The 14,183-nt window shown below is 37.1% G+C and overlaps 1 protein-coding gene across 4 annotated transcripts in view; it reads right to left on the minus strand.

Moving 5' to 3' along the window:
* The window catches only part of LOC123015540 (telomerase-binding protein EST1A), a 19,266-nt gene continuing 5,083 nt past the window's right edge, over positions 1–14,183 (minus strand). For all 4 annotated transcript variants that reach the window (XM_044415320.1, XM_044415317.1, XM_044415318.1 and 1 more), the window contains 10 exons: positions 13,150–13,433; positions 7,739–7,884; positions 4,962–5,214; positions 4,786–4,886; positions 3,764–4,041; positions 2,586–2,753; positions 1,485–1,632; positions 1,020–1,322; positions 561–758; positions 1–504 (listed from right to left, as the gene is read on the minus strand). In XM_044415320.1, the coding sequence (XP_044271255.1) occupies positions 628–758; positions 1,020–1,322; positions 1,485–1,632; positions 2,586–2,753; positions 3,764–4,041; positions 4,786–4,886; positions 4,962–5,214; positions 7,739–7,884; positions 13,150–13,433 (1,812 nt within the window). In that variant the 3' untranslated portion in view covers positions 1–504; positions 561–627. The remainder of the gene's footprint in view (positions 505–560; positions 759–1,019; positions 1,323–1,484; positions 1,633–2,585; positions 2,754–3,763; positions 4,042–4,785; positions 4,887–4,961; positions 5,215–7,738; positions 7,885–13,149; positions 13,434–14,183) is intronic.

Consider the following 14,183-nt stretch of genomic DNA (forward strand, 5'->3'; position numbering starts at 1 on the left):
TACGTAATCATATTATTTATTTATGTACAATAAATTCCTGAGCAAAACAATTGCAATAATTAACAACAGTTCATATAATTTACTCGTATAAACCCTAAATACAGCATTTAAGTTAAAATCTTTTAATTAATTAAGGATTAAGACAAAATTTATATAACACGATATATAAAAAAAATTAAAATAAGTACATACAATATCTCACTAAGTGCTAGAGAAAAATAAAACTCAAAGTCTGAGAGGGATAAATATGTATATAAAAAAAATCATACACAAATATAATTAGAAAAAACAATGGCACGATGCGCTAATTTTGTGACGGTGTATGCGTGATCTAATCGGGAAACACGAGGAATGCACATCTCACAACCCGATTGAAAAAACGTGTAAAACAGTTAAGAGGGTGATATCAAACCCCATGCTAAATTAAATAAACTACAACGATTAATTTAACTTAAACAAGTACAGAAAACTCTTGTCTAGGTGAGAAATACGTAGGTCATAAATCTGGAAAAATCACACCAGACGTTGCTTGCAACTCATCGGTAATCATCTTTACTTACCGTTATCTCGAGATCTCGCCCTTGTTTCTAGAAACAGCTCATATTAGCGCTTAAGATTCTTCGAGGTTCATCCTAATCCAGCCCACTGCATGAAATCTAAGAGCTCCCTCACGGGCACGTCTCTTGCTAATGCTTTCACGCGCAAATTTCGGTCGTCCGTCAAAAGTACGACTTCGCTTACTAATTTCTTAGGTTCGTCTGAAATTTATAACAATACTAATTAAATATAATCCCAAAATGCGCTATTTATAACTCTCACATTTAATATTTATGACTTTTTTTAAATGGTGCTACCGGAATATATTTGAATGCATTTTCATAATGTGGACTAGCTAACAAGCTTTTCGGACTTTATACTCGAATAAAACTGTCTCAAAAACTAACTAATGGGATTAGAACCGAGAACATCTTTTTTAACGTCAGAAATATAAATTTATTGTGTACGTCGAGGCTACTTACTTTCAGCACTTTGTTGCTGTTCCCTGTGTCCCTTGCTTAAAACCAGACACGTGGCTAAAATCTTATCGTCGTTCTTAAACGTCGCATCCAACATGGAATCATCCTCAGTCGTAAAAGTCGTCGACGACAAAACCGCTCCTTTCGTCGTAACGCATTTCACAGCTTGCGGTCGACTCTTGAGAAAACTCAATGCTCTTTTCGCTGCTTGTGCGACTTTTCTCACATGTTGCGGATCTAGCATGCTACGTGTTGACGGTATCGGTGATTTTCCGCCCCTACTTAAACCCTCCAGTTCGCTCAACACTGCCAACATTAGAAAACAAAACGATGAGTTACGCAGCACCGTCACAATACCGTGACCAAGTCGATGAAAAGTGCAAGTAGTAACTAAGAGTCCAACTCTGGACCCAATGTCAATGCACTTGACAGGTGTACGAACAATGCGATTGATTTTTTTTCACTTACCGACGATGGGCACCATAAGGGTGTAAACGTGTGATGACGTTATGGTAGTGATGGGGTCCAGGTGGTCGATGAAACAGTTGGTGTCGGGGACGAGGTACTTGGGACGCACTTCGATATGGACGCTGACGACGGCCTGACTTAAGATTTTCTAAACGATGGGAAGGAAAATATTGAATTGGTACTTGAATTTGCATAACAGTTACATGATGATTATTTTGAGAAAACGACCGTTACCGTATAGAAAAGTTCAACAAATAAAAATTAAATGTATATAAATTTTTGATATTTTCTACGATTTTCCAAATCGGAGCAACTGCATAAAGTGGAAGAAACGGCATCGCGAGCCGCGCCTCGTCACCGCCCGTTTCGGTATTTCCTCTGAACAATCAGACGACAATGTTTCGTCGAGATTTATTGCATCCTCAGGGGATGTATGTACTCTGTTAGTATGTGATGTGGTCTGTATACGAGGAGTTGCATCGGATTTAATGTCGTTGGAATGCCGTCGTCTGCCGAAGAGGAGACTTTAACGGTACACGTGCGGGAGATCCGCCAATCATCCTCCTCGACCGGTAGATTGGCACAGGTCCAAGTGTGTGTGTGTCGCACGAGGAAGTGCCCATGCAACAGCATGCACGCCCACGCTTTCCCACGGCCCGTCCAACGTCGGCAGCAACGGTTCCTGACCGTCCCGGAATTCGTCGTCGATATGTCGTCGACAATATCAATCGAAACCTGAATCCACTGACCCAAAACCGATCAACCCTTCGTTTTTATCTCGAATCGAATGCTAAATAAATCGAGATGGGAGCGTCACCCGTACTTCCCGCGAAAAATCCACCACGACTACAGTTACACGCTATGCGAATTATTCAATTTCACGATCTAACGGCTCCTTAAAGGAGCTATTATGGACTTTTTCCAATAACATACTGAACTTCACAGAATAGCCAATAACAATGAAGTACCGCTCGATTGAAATTGGCATATTCGCAAAAGAAACCTAATTGAATTCGCGTCAATTAGGCACAATCTCTGACAGTCGCGATAATAACACGACTGTCACGCATATCACTCAACATTCATTCGTTTAAATATTACCTTTACACGTTGTTTGTGTAATTCTTGTCGCCTGTGGGTCCTCTCAAGTTCCACTTTGCGGTTTAACAATTCCCGAACTTCAGACGGTGCCTCATCGCCAGGACCGTTCAAAATCTCGTCCTCCTCTTCATCGCTGAAACTCTCCATCAAAACGTCGTTGTTGCGAACCTAACGCAAAAACGCACGTTATCAAGTTATTCCACATTATGTTCTCCGCTTTTTTTGAGAATAAGTATCCAGTTTTGTTTCTATATTCAGTTCATCATATTGCAATTATTGTAATTATCATGCACCTTAAGATGTGCTGGTTTTAATTTTTTATTTGTAAAAAACATCTTTAAAATCGTGTTTTTAACAGTATAACATAGAGTTTGAATTTCGGTAGCCTACAGAACAGCATAAGCTTTATTATGTAACAGAAAATTAATTAAAAAGCCAATATTGTGGTTGTCAAATCTATAAATTATAGTTTTTCAGACATAAAATGTACGATCATCAACAAAAAATTGCTGTAACTAACACGTTTGTTAATCGGCGATTAATAACATCAAAAATTAAATCAAATATGTCAACTATTAATAACTGGCAAACTGGTTATATGTTATAAAACTAGTTTTGTATTATTTGGATAAACTGCACGAAACTAACTTACAAAGAAGTATAAAAAATTATGTTCACATAAAAACCAGTAATAAAAATAATAAATAAATGAATCTTCATAGCAATTACGAAAAGTTTTTTTGTATCATTTTGGCTATTTTAATGTAAAGTTATTCCATTTGGAAATTTTATCACGATTGGTTATAAATTATCACTGATGTCACAGCTAAAAATTCAATCTTGACTGGGTGTAATATAATGTTCACTTGCCAACATTCGATATGCTTGACACTGCTACTAACTTGCCAAGAAAATTCAACACTAAAATGTATATTTTATACACAGATTTCAGAATTGCTTTAAAAGCATTATTGTAGAGAACAAAAATTTAAAAGTCCAGTAAAAATAAGATAGAAATATTAAAACAAATCCATGTTGGAAATTCAAATTCTAATTACTTGCAGTAATTATGGCCAATTAACGTCTGAATAAATCAGCCGAACAAAAGGCCTTAAATAATTATTGAAATTTCCTTCTAAATCAAACACACACAATAGCCAATTGACTTTCCAACTTACCAAACCCTGCGCCGTCACCGGCGATTCTCTACTGTTCGAAGTGCAAACCACCGAGACGTATTCCCTAAAATCGTCTTCGATTTCCAGTTTCAAAACAGGCGGTTCCAAACCGCACAAAAAAACCGTTCCGAAAAATAGCAATTTGTTCATCCTCAAGGCGAACTGTGCCACCTCGACGTCCAAATCTTTGGGCGCGTAGCTGATGTCGGGCTCGTTCACCATCAACGGCGTAAAACCATTCAAGACGATGTCCTCTGGCAGCTTGACTTGTTCGTAACCTGTAATAATGATACGGTGTGGTTGATTTTTTTTTCTCTCATCGCGGTCGTCTCTTCTATTTTTGGAAATTTTTACGTGGGCCGAAATTGCACATCATCGAAATTGGCCGCGCGTCCAATCAAAAATGCAATTTCTTGCAACCGCAAAAAGTTTATAATTATACTGTCGGTCAGAAGGAGAGATTTTCGTGATGGCGGTGCAATGTTTTGTTTGATTTTGACTGGGGCTATATTTGAGATTTGGTTTATTGCAAATGACAACGGACAGTTAGTTTTCGGACAGTCGGCCGTTAGATGTATGATTGACGAAGTCGATTTTAATAATCGAAATCTGATAACATCTGCAAGATTTGGAGCATTTTGCCGTTTCAAAATTCATTCTTAAATTTTTTTTCGCAATTATTTTTAACGAACGAGAAGCAATAGTTGAATGCACTCGCGGATAATTAATAATTAGTACGGGAAATACAAAAATTGTACTATTACACAATTACCGTTATTTCGTGTTGATTCCAAATCAGTCATGACATTTCCCAATCATATTTTGCATCCAGAACTCGTAATTAATTAAGATACCTTACATGAAACTTTGACATTAAATTACTCCTTGCCAACATCATAATTTCCCCAACGTGTAACTTGGCTTTTTTTTCTATTTGATATCGTTATTAACTTAATTAACATGTCCAACGTTTGACAACTAATTCTGATTGGTAATTTCATTTGATATGTAACAACATTTACCTTCCTGATAATCCGAGATGAGAGCGCTGACTGATGTCTGATCTAACTTCTCCAAGATGTTCATCAGTGTTGCAAGACGGGACCATGTATCACCCGAATTCCTGTCAAAAATAAATAAATAAATCACCGAATTTTCAATTTTAAGTAATAAGTCTGCAATTTTTTTTGACACCAACCCGACTCGAAAATCCTGAGTCGACGGCGGCGGATTCCAAACCGCCGAATGACAAAGCATCCAATCGCACCAAATTTTGACGGCCGGTAGTAGAACATGCACGTCCTGATGTAGAGAATTGAGGTTTTCTGGATTGCTCTCCTCCAGAAGTGAAACGCAACGCTCTAGTATCAAATTGAACATTTGAAGAGATACGACAAGGGCACGTTCCTGTAATTCGGAACGATAACCCGCCTGCATCTGCAGCTGTGGATCTGTAATAAAAAAATTAATTTGGCTCCATTTATTTTTTAATGACGTAATTATTGTTTACGTTCCGAGAGTGGAATTTGTGGAATTCAATTTGTTTTTATTCTAATGATGTTAATTTAAGAAGAAACAGCGAAGAGGCGGTTTTTGAACGGTCCTGAAGTGAATTGAAATAAAAAAAAACGGTCTTAATTGTGTGTGCTATAGCTCGGAGGCCTTCGCCTTCGGGTAGGCTGCGTTCAGTTTGTAAACATTCCGAAACATGGCGAAACTCGTCCGTTATAGAATGGTCTTCTTCGCGTCCGTGGCGTAATTATCGGACATTCTTGTAGTCAACTGGCGCCGACCAACCTGCTCTCCTCTGGACCTCATTAGCCGAGTCAATTTGCCATGGAGCGACTAATACACATGTGTTATGCTCACCCCTCCTGGTGAATGTCGCGGCGTTAAATATACCAACGAAGAGGAGAAGAAGAAGAAGAAGGAGGAGGGCGACGTCCACCTCTCGAAGAAGAGATGTTTTTGCATCCGAGGCCGCGTTCTGTCCCCGATTGACCCCTACCAAGGCCGTTTCAAGGCCGAACATTGGCCGTTCTTGCAGCTTTTACGAGGCCGTTTCTTCACTTTGCTCTCATTATGGCGAAGAGGTGATTCCGCCCCCTTCTCTCCGCCCCTCCGTAGACAATAAACGTTCCACGCCATCGCCCCACGGTCATTGTCACCACAAAAAACCGAGGTTTCTTATATGCCAAGTTATGATATGTTATCGATGTCGAAATGTTAGTTTGCGGTCCTGGAGGACCACCGATTCGGAGGTGCTTCACCTCGACGCAGCGACCTTCACAAGGTTAACATTTCACGCTCGTATTAATAATATGTGACGGTGGCAGTCACCGGAAATAGGGGATACGATGCGAAGATTAGACGACGCGAGAGAGGGAGGCGGTACAAGATGGTTCAGTTTTATTTAGCTGATATGTATTTGCATAATAAACCGGTCGACCGCATATGCAGAGCTAAAATTATACTAAGCAACAACAAAAACTTGCACACGTTTTGCCACTGGCCGATGTAAATATAGAAGCAGGAGATGCGGAGGCACACAACCAGAAACGATACACCGATTCTATCACACATACCTACCTTTTTTCAGAATTTTGCGTTAAAAAGAAATAAACAGTAACCAAACAAAAACGAGTTTATTTTGAAACCTTTATTTCTGTTACATTTGAGAAATTTGTGAAGCAAAGTAATGAAAATTAATTGTTCAAACAATCTAAATAAGAAAATAAGTTCTTGGATTTCTTAAAATTTTAGATTTTTAAGCAATTTCGTACAAAATTTTTATTAGTTTTGCAAGCTTTATAGTAGTTTGCAACAGGAAAACGAACTCTCAAGAATTTTGGGCATGTATTTCTGAGAAATGTCAATAAATGAAATATTATTAAAGCAGTTATTTGTAATTTATTAAAAAAACTTAAACAAATTACAAGTCGCTCTATGGTGTAAAGCATTTAGAAACATCGTGTGTAGAGTCACGTGTACACGTGTATCAATTTATCGCTCGAAATTAAATTCGGACCGCGACGATCTCATCAGGCCTCAATTAATTTTCTCGAAATGTGTATCGTTTATCTCAAGGAACAGGTCTTGTGCGCTTTTACATTAAGTGTTTCTCTCAATCCCGTCTAACTGTAACCGATTTAATTAAATAGATTACGCCGGAACGATGGTAAATTATTCGACAGACACGAATCATGTCGAATTATTAGATTTGAAAAGGTCCTTTTTACCACGAAATGCAATTATGCATCTTGACCTGACGTTGATATCTCCATTATGGCATCGCACGATTCACCTAGAATCGTCCCACATTGACGCATGAAACTGCGAAAATTACACAGGGTGTGTTTGTTAAGTAGGTCCTCGAACTAACGGCACATTCTACATTGTGTGTTATGGTGAAAAAACACCAGGAAATCAATCCGAAGAGTGAATGCAACGCGTGTGCGTGTGTTTATAATTGAATTTTCGTGCGTCGACCTCCTGCAATTATTTTCACATATCAGATCGTGATGGATGCGTACACGCACAAGCCCGAGGAAATGGCCGTAACTTTGTAATTACGCTGAGAAAAGCCGAAAGTTACGAAATCGCGACGGTGTCCTTTCCTTTCTTTGTCAAGGTCTAGGTCGAAAAAGTTTTTCCTGTCGGTATGCGCGTGTGACGAATCGCCGAATTCCTGCAAGGAAAACGGCACAGCATTGCTCTCGTTCCGATCGATCGTATAATAACTCCTAACAACCATGACATAATAACATCCAACAAAAGAAAAACATCACCGACAACATTAACACTTCTAAATATAGAGCATAACTATGTTGTGAAAAACTTCCCATCTAACAAAACTGATTTATTAAACGACGATAATCTTCGTTAGCTATGAATAAATTTTCATATCGAATGAATCACCCAAACAAGTGATTTCTTTCCGAGTTTATTTAAGGCCGTTGTACTCGAAATTTTTACCTTTCAATTGGGTGCTTTCGATGGCGAACATATTGAGTGCGAGTAATTGCAGGAATCTGTTGCAGGGCAATGGAACGGGAGAGTGTTGCAACAACGCCCGAAACTCCTTCAGCATCTGCATGGCGGCCTCCTGGAAACTCTCCATTCTGAAAATAAAACATCAGAGGTGAGCATAACTGTACTAAATTAGCGGTTCCATCGAATTTATTTTTATGACATGTTCGGTACGAAAGAGAGCGACCTCGAACGGCCTTGAATTCTTCACGACGACGAAAATTCGGAGCGAAACGTTCGCATCTTATTAACATTTTAAATGCACCGATGCGTATTATTAGCCAGAAATGATCTATAGACGACTACAAGATACTATTGTTAGGCACGGATTTAAATTTATGTTTGTATCACTCAAACACAACTCATGTTTTATGCATTAGATGTGCGCTACGTAATTTGATTAGTCGAGAATTTATGGAAGTGACAGCGGTGTCAGCTACCAATTTTCGAGGCGAAAGCCGAGACGATACAACAATGGGTGCCATAGAACGTTCAGGATAGAACAAAGGAGGCGGCAGGGATGAAGACACCCTCGCCCAGACCTAATGCCGCCTAATAATATGAACGGCGTGTAATTAGACGAATATAAGATTTTTTAATAGGTGTTTGATACTAAAAAAATACGGCTATCCCAAGTTAAAAGTAAAACACAGTGTCTGCTTTTAAATTAAATTTTTATTGGAGCCAAAAATGACTTATTTAAACAACCCTCCAGAATGCCTTGCTCTCTGCACATATTATTTAACGTAAAAATATCGTTTTTAGCAATTTAATTTAAAAGGCGAAAGTAAAAGTTTCTAAAACAAAATGAAAAATGTGTCAGATACTGTGTTTTCTAATAGTTTAATTTTTACAAATACTACTCATTTCTACAATTAAAATAAAGCAAATACAATTTCAGATAAAATGTGTCCCAACAAGAGGTGTAATTTAAAAAAAAAAACTGAATCTCTTTTTATTAAAGATTATGTGTATTTTTATTTCAAAATAAAATTGGAACATTGCCATTAAACATGGAATACAATATCTGTCAAATGTTCGCCTCTGCTTCAGACAGAAAGGCATTCTTTTACGGAAGTTTTGGACATTTTCACATAAAGAACAAAAGATGTCTTTCCGGTTTTACTTTTGAAATTAAAAGTTAAAAACACACAAAAATTACGAGTTGATTCTATTCCTCAGATCAAGTAATTTAAAGTAATTTCGCTCCAAATAATATTTTATTAATTCAAATTTATGCTGATGCAATTGATTGCCGAAACATGTTCCTACGACGGTAAATTATATTTTTTTTTACAATTGGGTATTGGGGTAAAAATGCAGTATAATCGACCTTTTGTAAGGTGTTTTGTAGAAACTGTGTTTTACACTGGGAAAAGAAATTTTGCGATGTTAGTGACTGTTTTTGAAAAAACAATTTTGTTTATTAATTTTAAACAAATAATTACTAATGAGTATTTAAATAAATGTAAGCGTGAAAATAAACAAAAATATGTGAAGAACACATTTAAAAAAAATGTTGGTTACTGTTTTTGTTTGGGACGGTCGAATAGTGCCTCGCGAGGAAGAACTATAAACTCAAGTTCCAAACCAATTCGATGTTGTGGCATTTTTTACATAGTCTAATTAGCAACAAGTGCGCATCATGAATTACACGATTCCTGTAATCTCCCTCTTGACTAACATTGTCCAATGCCAACACGCACCGAGAGGATTATCCTTTGACTGCTCGATAATTATTTAAATAGCAAATCACATTCCAATAGCGTCGAGAGTCTCTTAAAGGCCTATGCATCACTTTATTTGCCCACAAGAGCAATGCAAAGATTATCGGACTTCCGCATTGATCTTCAAACTCATCGAAAAGCGTCTTTTTCCCACTCGAACTCGCGTTACTCTTGCTTTCTTTTCAATGCACCTGTCGTGAGTCACTTTTCCATTGTCTTTTGTTCGGTATATTATGCAAGAAGAGATTCTTTCTTGGTGGGTGCGTCCCGAAATCGATTATTTATCCGGATTTAATTACAGAGTTTTCCTCCGAATTCATCATGCGTGTGTTCCCATGGTGTTTGGTGCATATAATAACTCGTGTAGTTTCATTGCTCACCGTCCGTACGACACATCTGATAATTCTCGCCGTTCCCATCGTTTATTCTACTAATTTATCGACGGCTTTCGATGCAAAGCGAATCCGTGTGGCTTTGCCATTTCCCGTATGCCATACTCTTGACCGGTCGCTGCCGCACCACGATAGAAAAAACCTCAAAAAACAAACAGGAAGTCCAACTCGTGGCCCGGAAAAACATCATGATGATCGATGATTCGGCAAATGCAAACTTGAGCGCACAACCGGACACGAAACCCACTTCTTTTGCTCTTGTCTGGTAATAAAATTAGCGCAAAACTGGCCCTCGTTAAACGAGAAATAGTTAAATATCGCTATAAACTTTATTGCCTCTGTGCATCATCCGATATCTGACGGTTGCGAGACTTTTGTCGCGGTATTAGAAACGCCACTCCCTTTATCGGGAATGTTTTCCTAAATAATAAATAATTAGACGACCGTTATATGGAAATTGATGCTACGATCGGGACCAATTGAATAAATTTGACCAACACAAAAAAAAACTATTTTTGTCCACTTTTGGATAAAATACCGTAATTGCGAATTTTGGCCATACACGTGGTGTAATAATAATAAAATAAAAAGGCCATAACCATCAACATATGCGTGAAACATGACACTTAAACCTGGAAAAAACTAAACAAATGACACTAGTTTGGTATTGTTACGACCGGTATTACCACAGGTAGGGTAATAAAAATCATACACCGTCCTATATTTTCCGTACAACTGATTTTATTTCATTCCGAGAATATTTTTCAAAATAAAAAAAAACGTACCGATCGTCCATCTTCGACTCTACATAAATGGCCAATAAGAAATCGTAATTTATTTAATGCTTACATTGCAGTACCGTTGACGGTCTCTTTTGACTCGAATCACCGGATCGCATAAATCATTTAATAAATACGATAACAAACTATTTCATATTATTACCTCTATAATTGGCATAGTCACACCCGAGATATTCCCAAGACGAAAATTAACATAAAAGACATGGACCACCGACTTATTACAACTTACAAAACGATTTTTTAACGTCAGTGTTGTTTTTTACCCTAGCTATTGTAATACACAATAATAAAATGACTTGTAAGGTCGTGATACCTTAGACCTGTCATGAAAGCGACTTCTTTTATTATCATTGTCCGGTCTCGACCAAGGTTATTCTCATCTTTCCGACTCGGACAATACGAGATTATCTTTCTTTTTCATTAATTAGAATTTATCACGATCGAATATCTTTTTTCCCATGCGGAGAGGGTGTGTCGACCGATAAGAAAGAGGTCGCAAGAGATGCGTGTCCGGACTTGCGGATGGTAGTGCCATCGGTGCACACGAACGGAACGATACGTGCCACTAAAGGAAAACATGCCAAAAGTGGCCTATTGACACCTCCACCAATCAAAAAAAAAAAAAGAACAAGACTTAAAAAGTAATGGTCAAATTAATAAATTAATGATTATCTGAATTATTACATATTAAAAACGTTAAAATAAAGAGGGGAAAAAATGAAGTTCTTTTTATGGCTTCATTGCTATATTTTCGATAACTGTTAATAATTATTTTTTTTTATTAAGTGTGGCAAAACGACTGTTTTTTGACACAAATATTAAAAAAAAAAACAGATAAACAACAGATAGAGATAAAGTCTGTTTTGTTTTTTTTTAATGGAAATTACCAAGTCAAAATTTTGGTGAAAAAATTGGTAGCAGCTTGTCTCCATAGCCACAAATTTTGTTTGCTCTTTGTTTTTGCCCCTAGAAATTTTGTTAAAAAATTATGGTTATGTGTTCAAATTGAGATGTTGTCAAAATTTTGATTTTTATAAATCTCGTGTGGCGGTTTGCTCTTTGAAAGCGCTATAATTGAATACCTAAGGTCTAAAGACAGAATTCAGTGCTAATAATTTTGATAGAAACACACCGCAAGTAAGTATGTACAATGTTGTGGACAAAAATGAGATTCTTGCTACAAAAACTTTCAAGAAAAAGAATGTATATGTACGTATATGTATACAGAAAAAAGTTATTTAGCAAAAGATACAAGTAGGTATTACGATGATTGGCAATAAAATTTGTGTAATTTATTGAAATGAGCTCAAAGTTGATGCATTTTATGAATTCTTTTTCAGCTTTAGTTTCAAAACTGTTACTTTTTCAACTCGCTCCTCAAAAACGATGCACAAGACACTAATTTAATTGCGTTCTTTCCGAGATTCTTTCTCATTCATGGTTATTTTGTCAATTTTTTTTGTTAAAAATTAAGAATGTTTAGCAAACCTGCATTACAAATTGCGTCTACATTTTAACGGGCCCTTTTTCTGACTTCCTACTTGCGAACTACTCGTTTCCAAATTTCGAAAAACTGTTAGTGTACCGAATTTGTTTCTTTTTTGGTGTTTCGTCTTTAAATTTTCTTAGACGATTTTTTGTGTTGACGTTTAATGACATTGTTTTCAAATTAATTCAAAAAATCGGAACTACCAACTTCCTTTATTAAAATTTCCATGAATGAATTTACTAGTGATGCCAACGTTGACTGTTTGGCATTTCCATTTAAAAAAAAAACAGACTTTACAATGTTCATAACAGCTTCGAAAGTTTTGAGCAACTTTAAAATTTATAAAAGCTGAATTTCAACATAAAATACTTAAATTTTCAATAAGCTGCTAACTAAAATATTTTTTTCCTTGCAAGGTTTTCAAAAATTCGCACTTCTATCACGAGTATGATTATCATTAAAAATGAAATTAACCCTTTACAAACCTCAAGTAAAACTGTATATTACAATGTCTCAAATGGCCAAACAACAAATTTTTTTTGCGTTTCCTTTTTAAATTTGGACTCTGTGTGTGAATAGAAGATCAACAATCTGGGTTAAAATCTTTTCTTGACAATCAAATCCCAAGATAATCGAATCTTATTCGTAATTTTAATAACAAAGAAATTCTTTCTTTGTTTTCGTCTACGCCGTCTAGATGTACCCTCCGATAATTCCTTTACAGTTATCGCCTATCTCGCCTAATTAATCCTTCAATCTAGCAACCAGGTGCACCTTAACTGTACCCAACAGAACAATACGAAGAAGCATCAACAAAGTAGAGAAAAAAAAAATTAATCTCCTTCGGTAGTTTTCGCAAACCTGTGGGAATCGGTGCCTGGGCTAACGGTCGGCGTCGGCCGTGTCGAATCCTCGCAATTACGCTACTTCCTGCGGGGCTTCCACTTACCCAATTCGCGTGATTAGTTTTCCATGGACGTGTAGATAACTGATGACGAATCTCTTGTTCACTTCGACGCTCGACAACGCCGCCAGATCTTCTTCTTCTGAATCTTGTTGTTCTTGAACGGTTTGCGTTGTCCGATGGACTCGACGTCCGCCATCCGGACGAATCCAGGTCTCGTGGCGGAGCGATCCGGGTGCGTTTTCCGGGTCTTCGGATTCTTTCTGTTTCATGTGTTGTTTGGCACGTTCGAGACGTTCCTCGCGACGTTTGCGTTCGCCCTGTTCGTACTATTTTCAAAAAAAAAAAAAAATTAATGAAGCGGACAAATGGATGGAAGTTATTACGACTAATCAAGGCAATGACGCCGTTAATCATGCAATCAAATCCGAATTATGTTCGAGTAATTCGCTTTTAATCCCTTCGCGCGGATGCAATCAATCTGTAGCGTTTTAATGGGACGAGGACCGTTTCGCATGCACATAAATTGATTGGTGACAGTGAAAAATAAACCGTTTTGTAGATACATAACAAACAAATAAGAAGTAGAAAGACATACAATCAAAGACGGAAGCGATTTACACGCGAAAATTTATAAACTAGAAGTTGCATACAACAAACTACAATATCAAAAATCAAAAGAAAAACTCATGGGCAGGGTGTGGCCACTAACACCGGCTAAAAGTCACCAAGGATCTAAAAGGGAACGCTTTGTATCCTTAAACACTGGCTTAATTTTTTTTTAGTTATTTAATCTCTTGTTTAAATTATTCTCGACGTCCGTCAAATCAATCAGCAGCTCAATAAAACGTTGACTAATTAAAACCGAAATCTGTAGAAATAATACATCGCCAAATACGAAGCGATTAGCTCTTGTAAAAAATTTGTAAAACAGTAATTGGCTTCTTACTCGAATTGGAACGTCCCGTCATCATAAATAATTAATGGAAACATTTTCGATAAATGGTCGCAAAGGTGAATAAATTGTAAACTTTTTTATTGACGTCACACTGAGGGAAAGATCTTTAACTCAAATCATA

This window comes from Tribolium madens, unplaced genomic scaffold (genome assembly GCF_015345945.1).
Source record: "Tribolium madens isolate multiple individuals breed KSU strain unplaced genomic scaffold, Tmad_KSU_1.1 Scaffold_19;HRSCAF=116;Tcas5.2_LG9, whole genome shotgun sequence".
NCBI lineage: Eukaryota > Metazoa > Arthropoda > Insecta > Coleoptera > Tenebrionidae > Tribolium > Tribolium madens.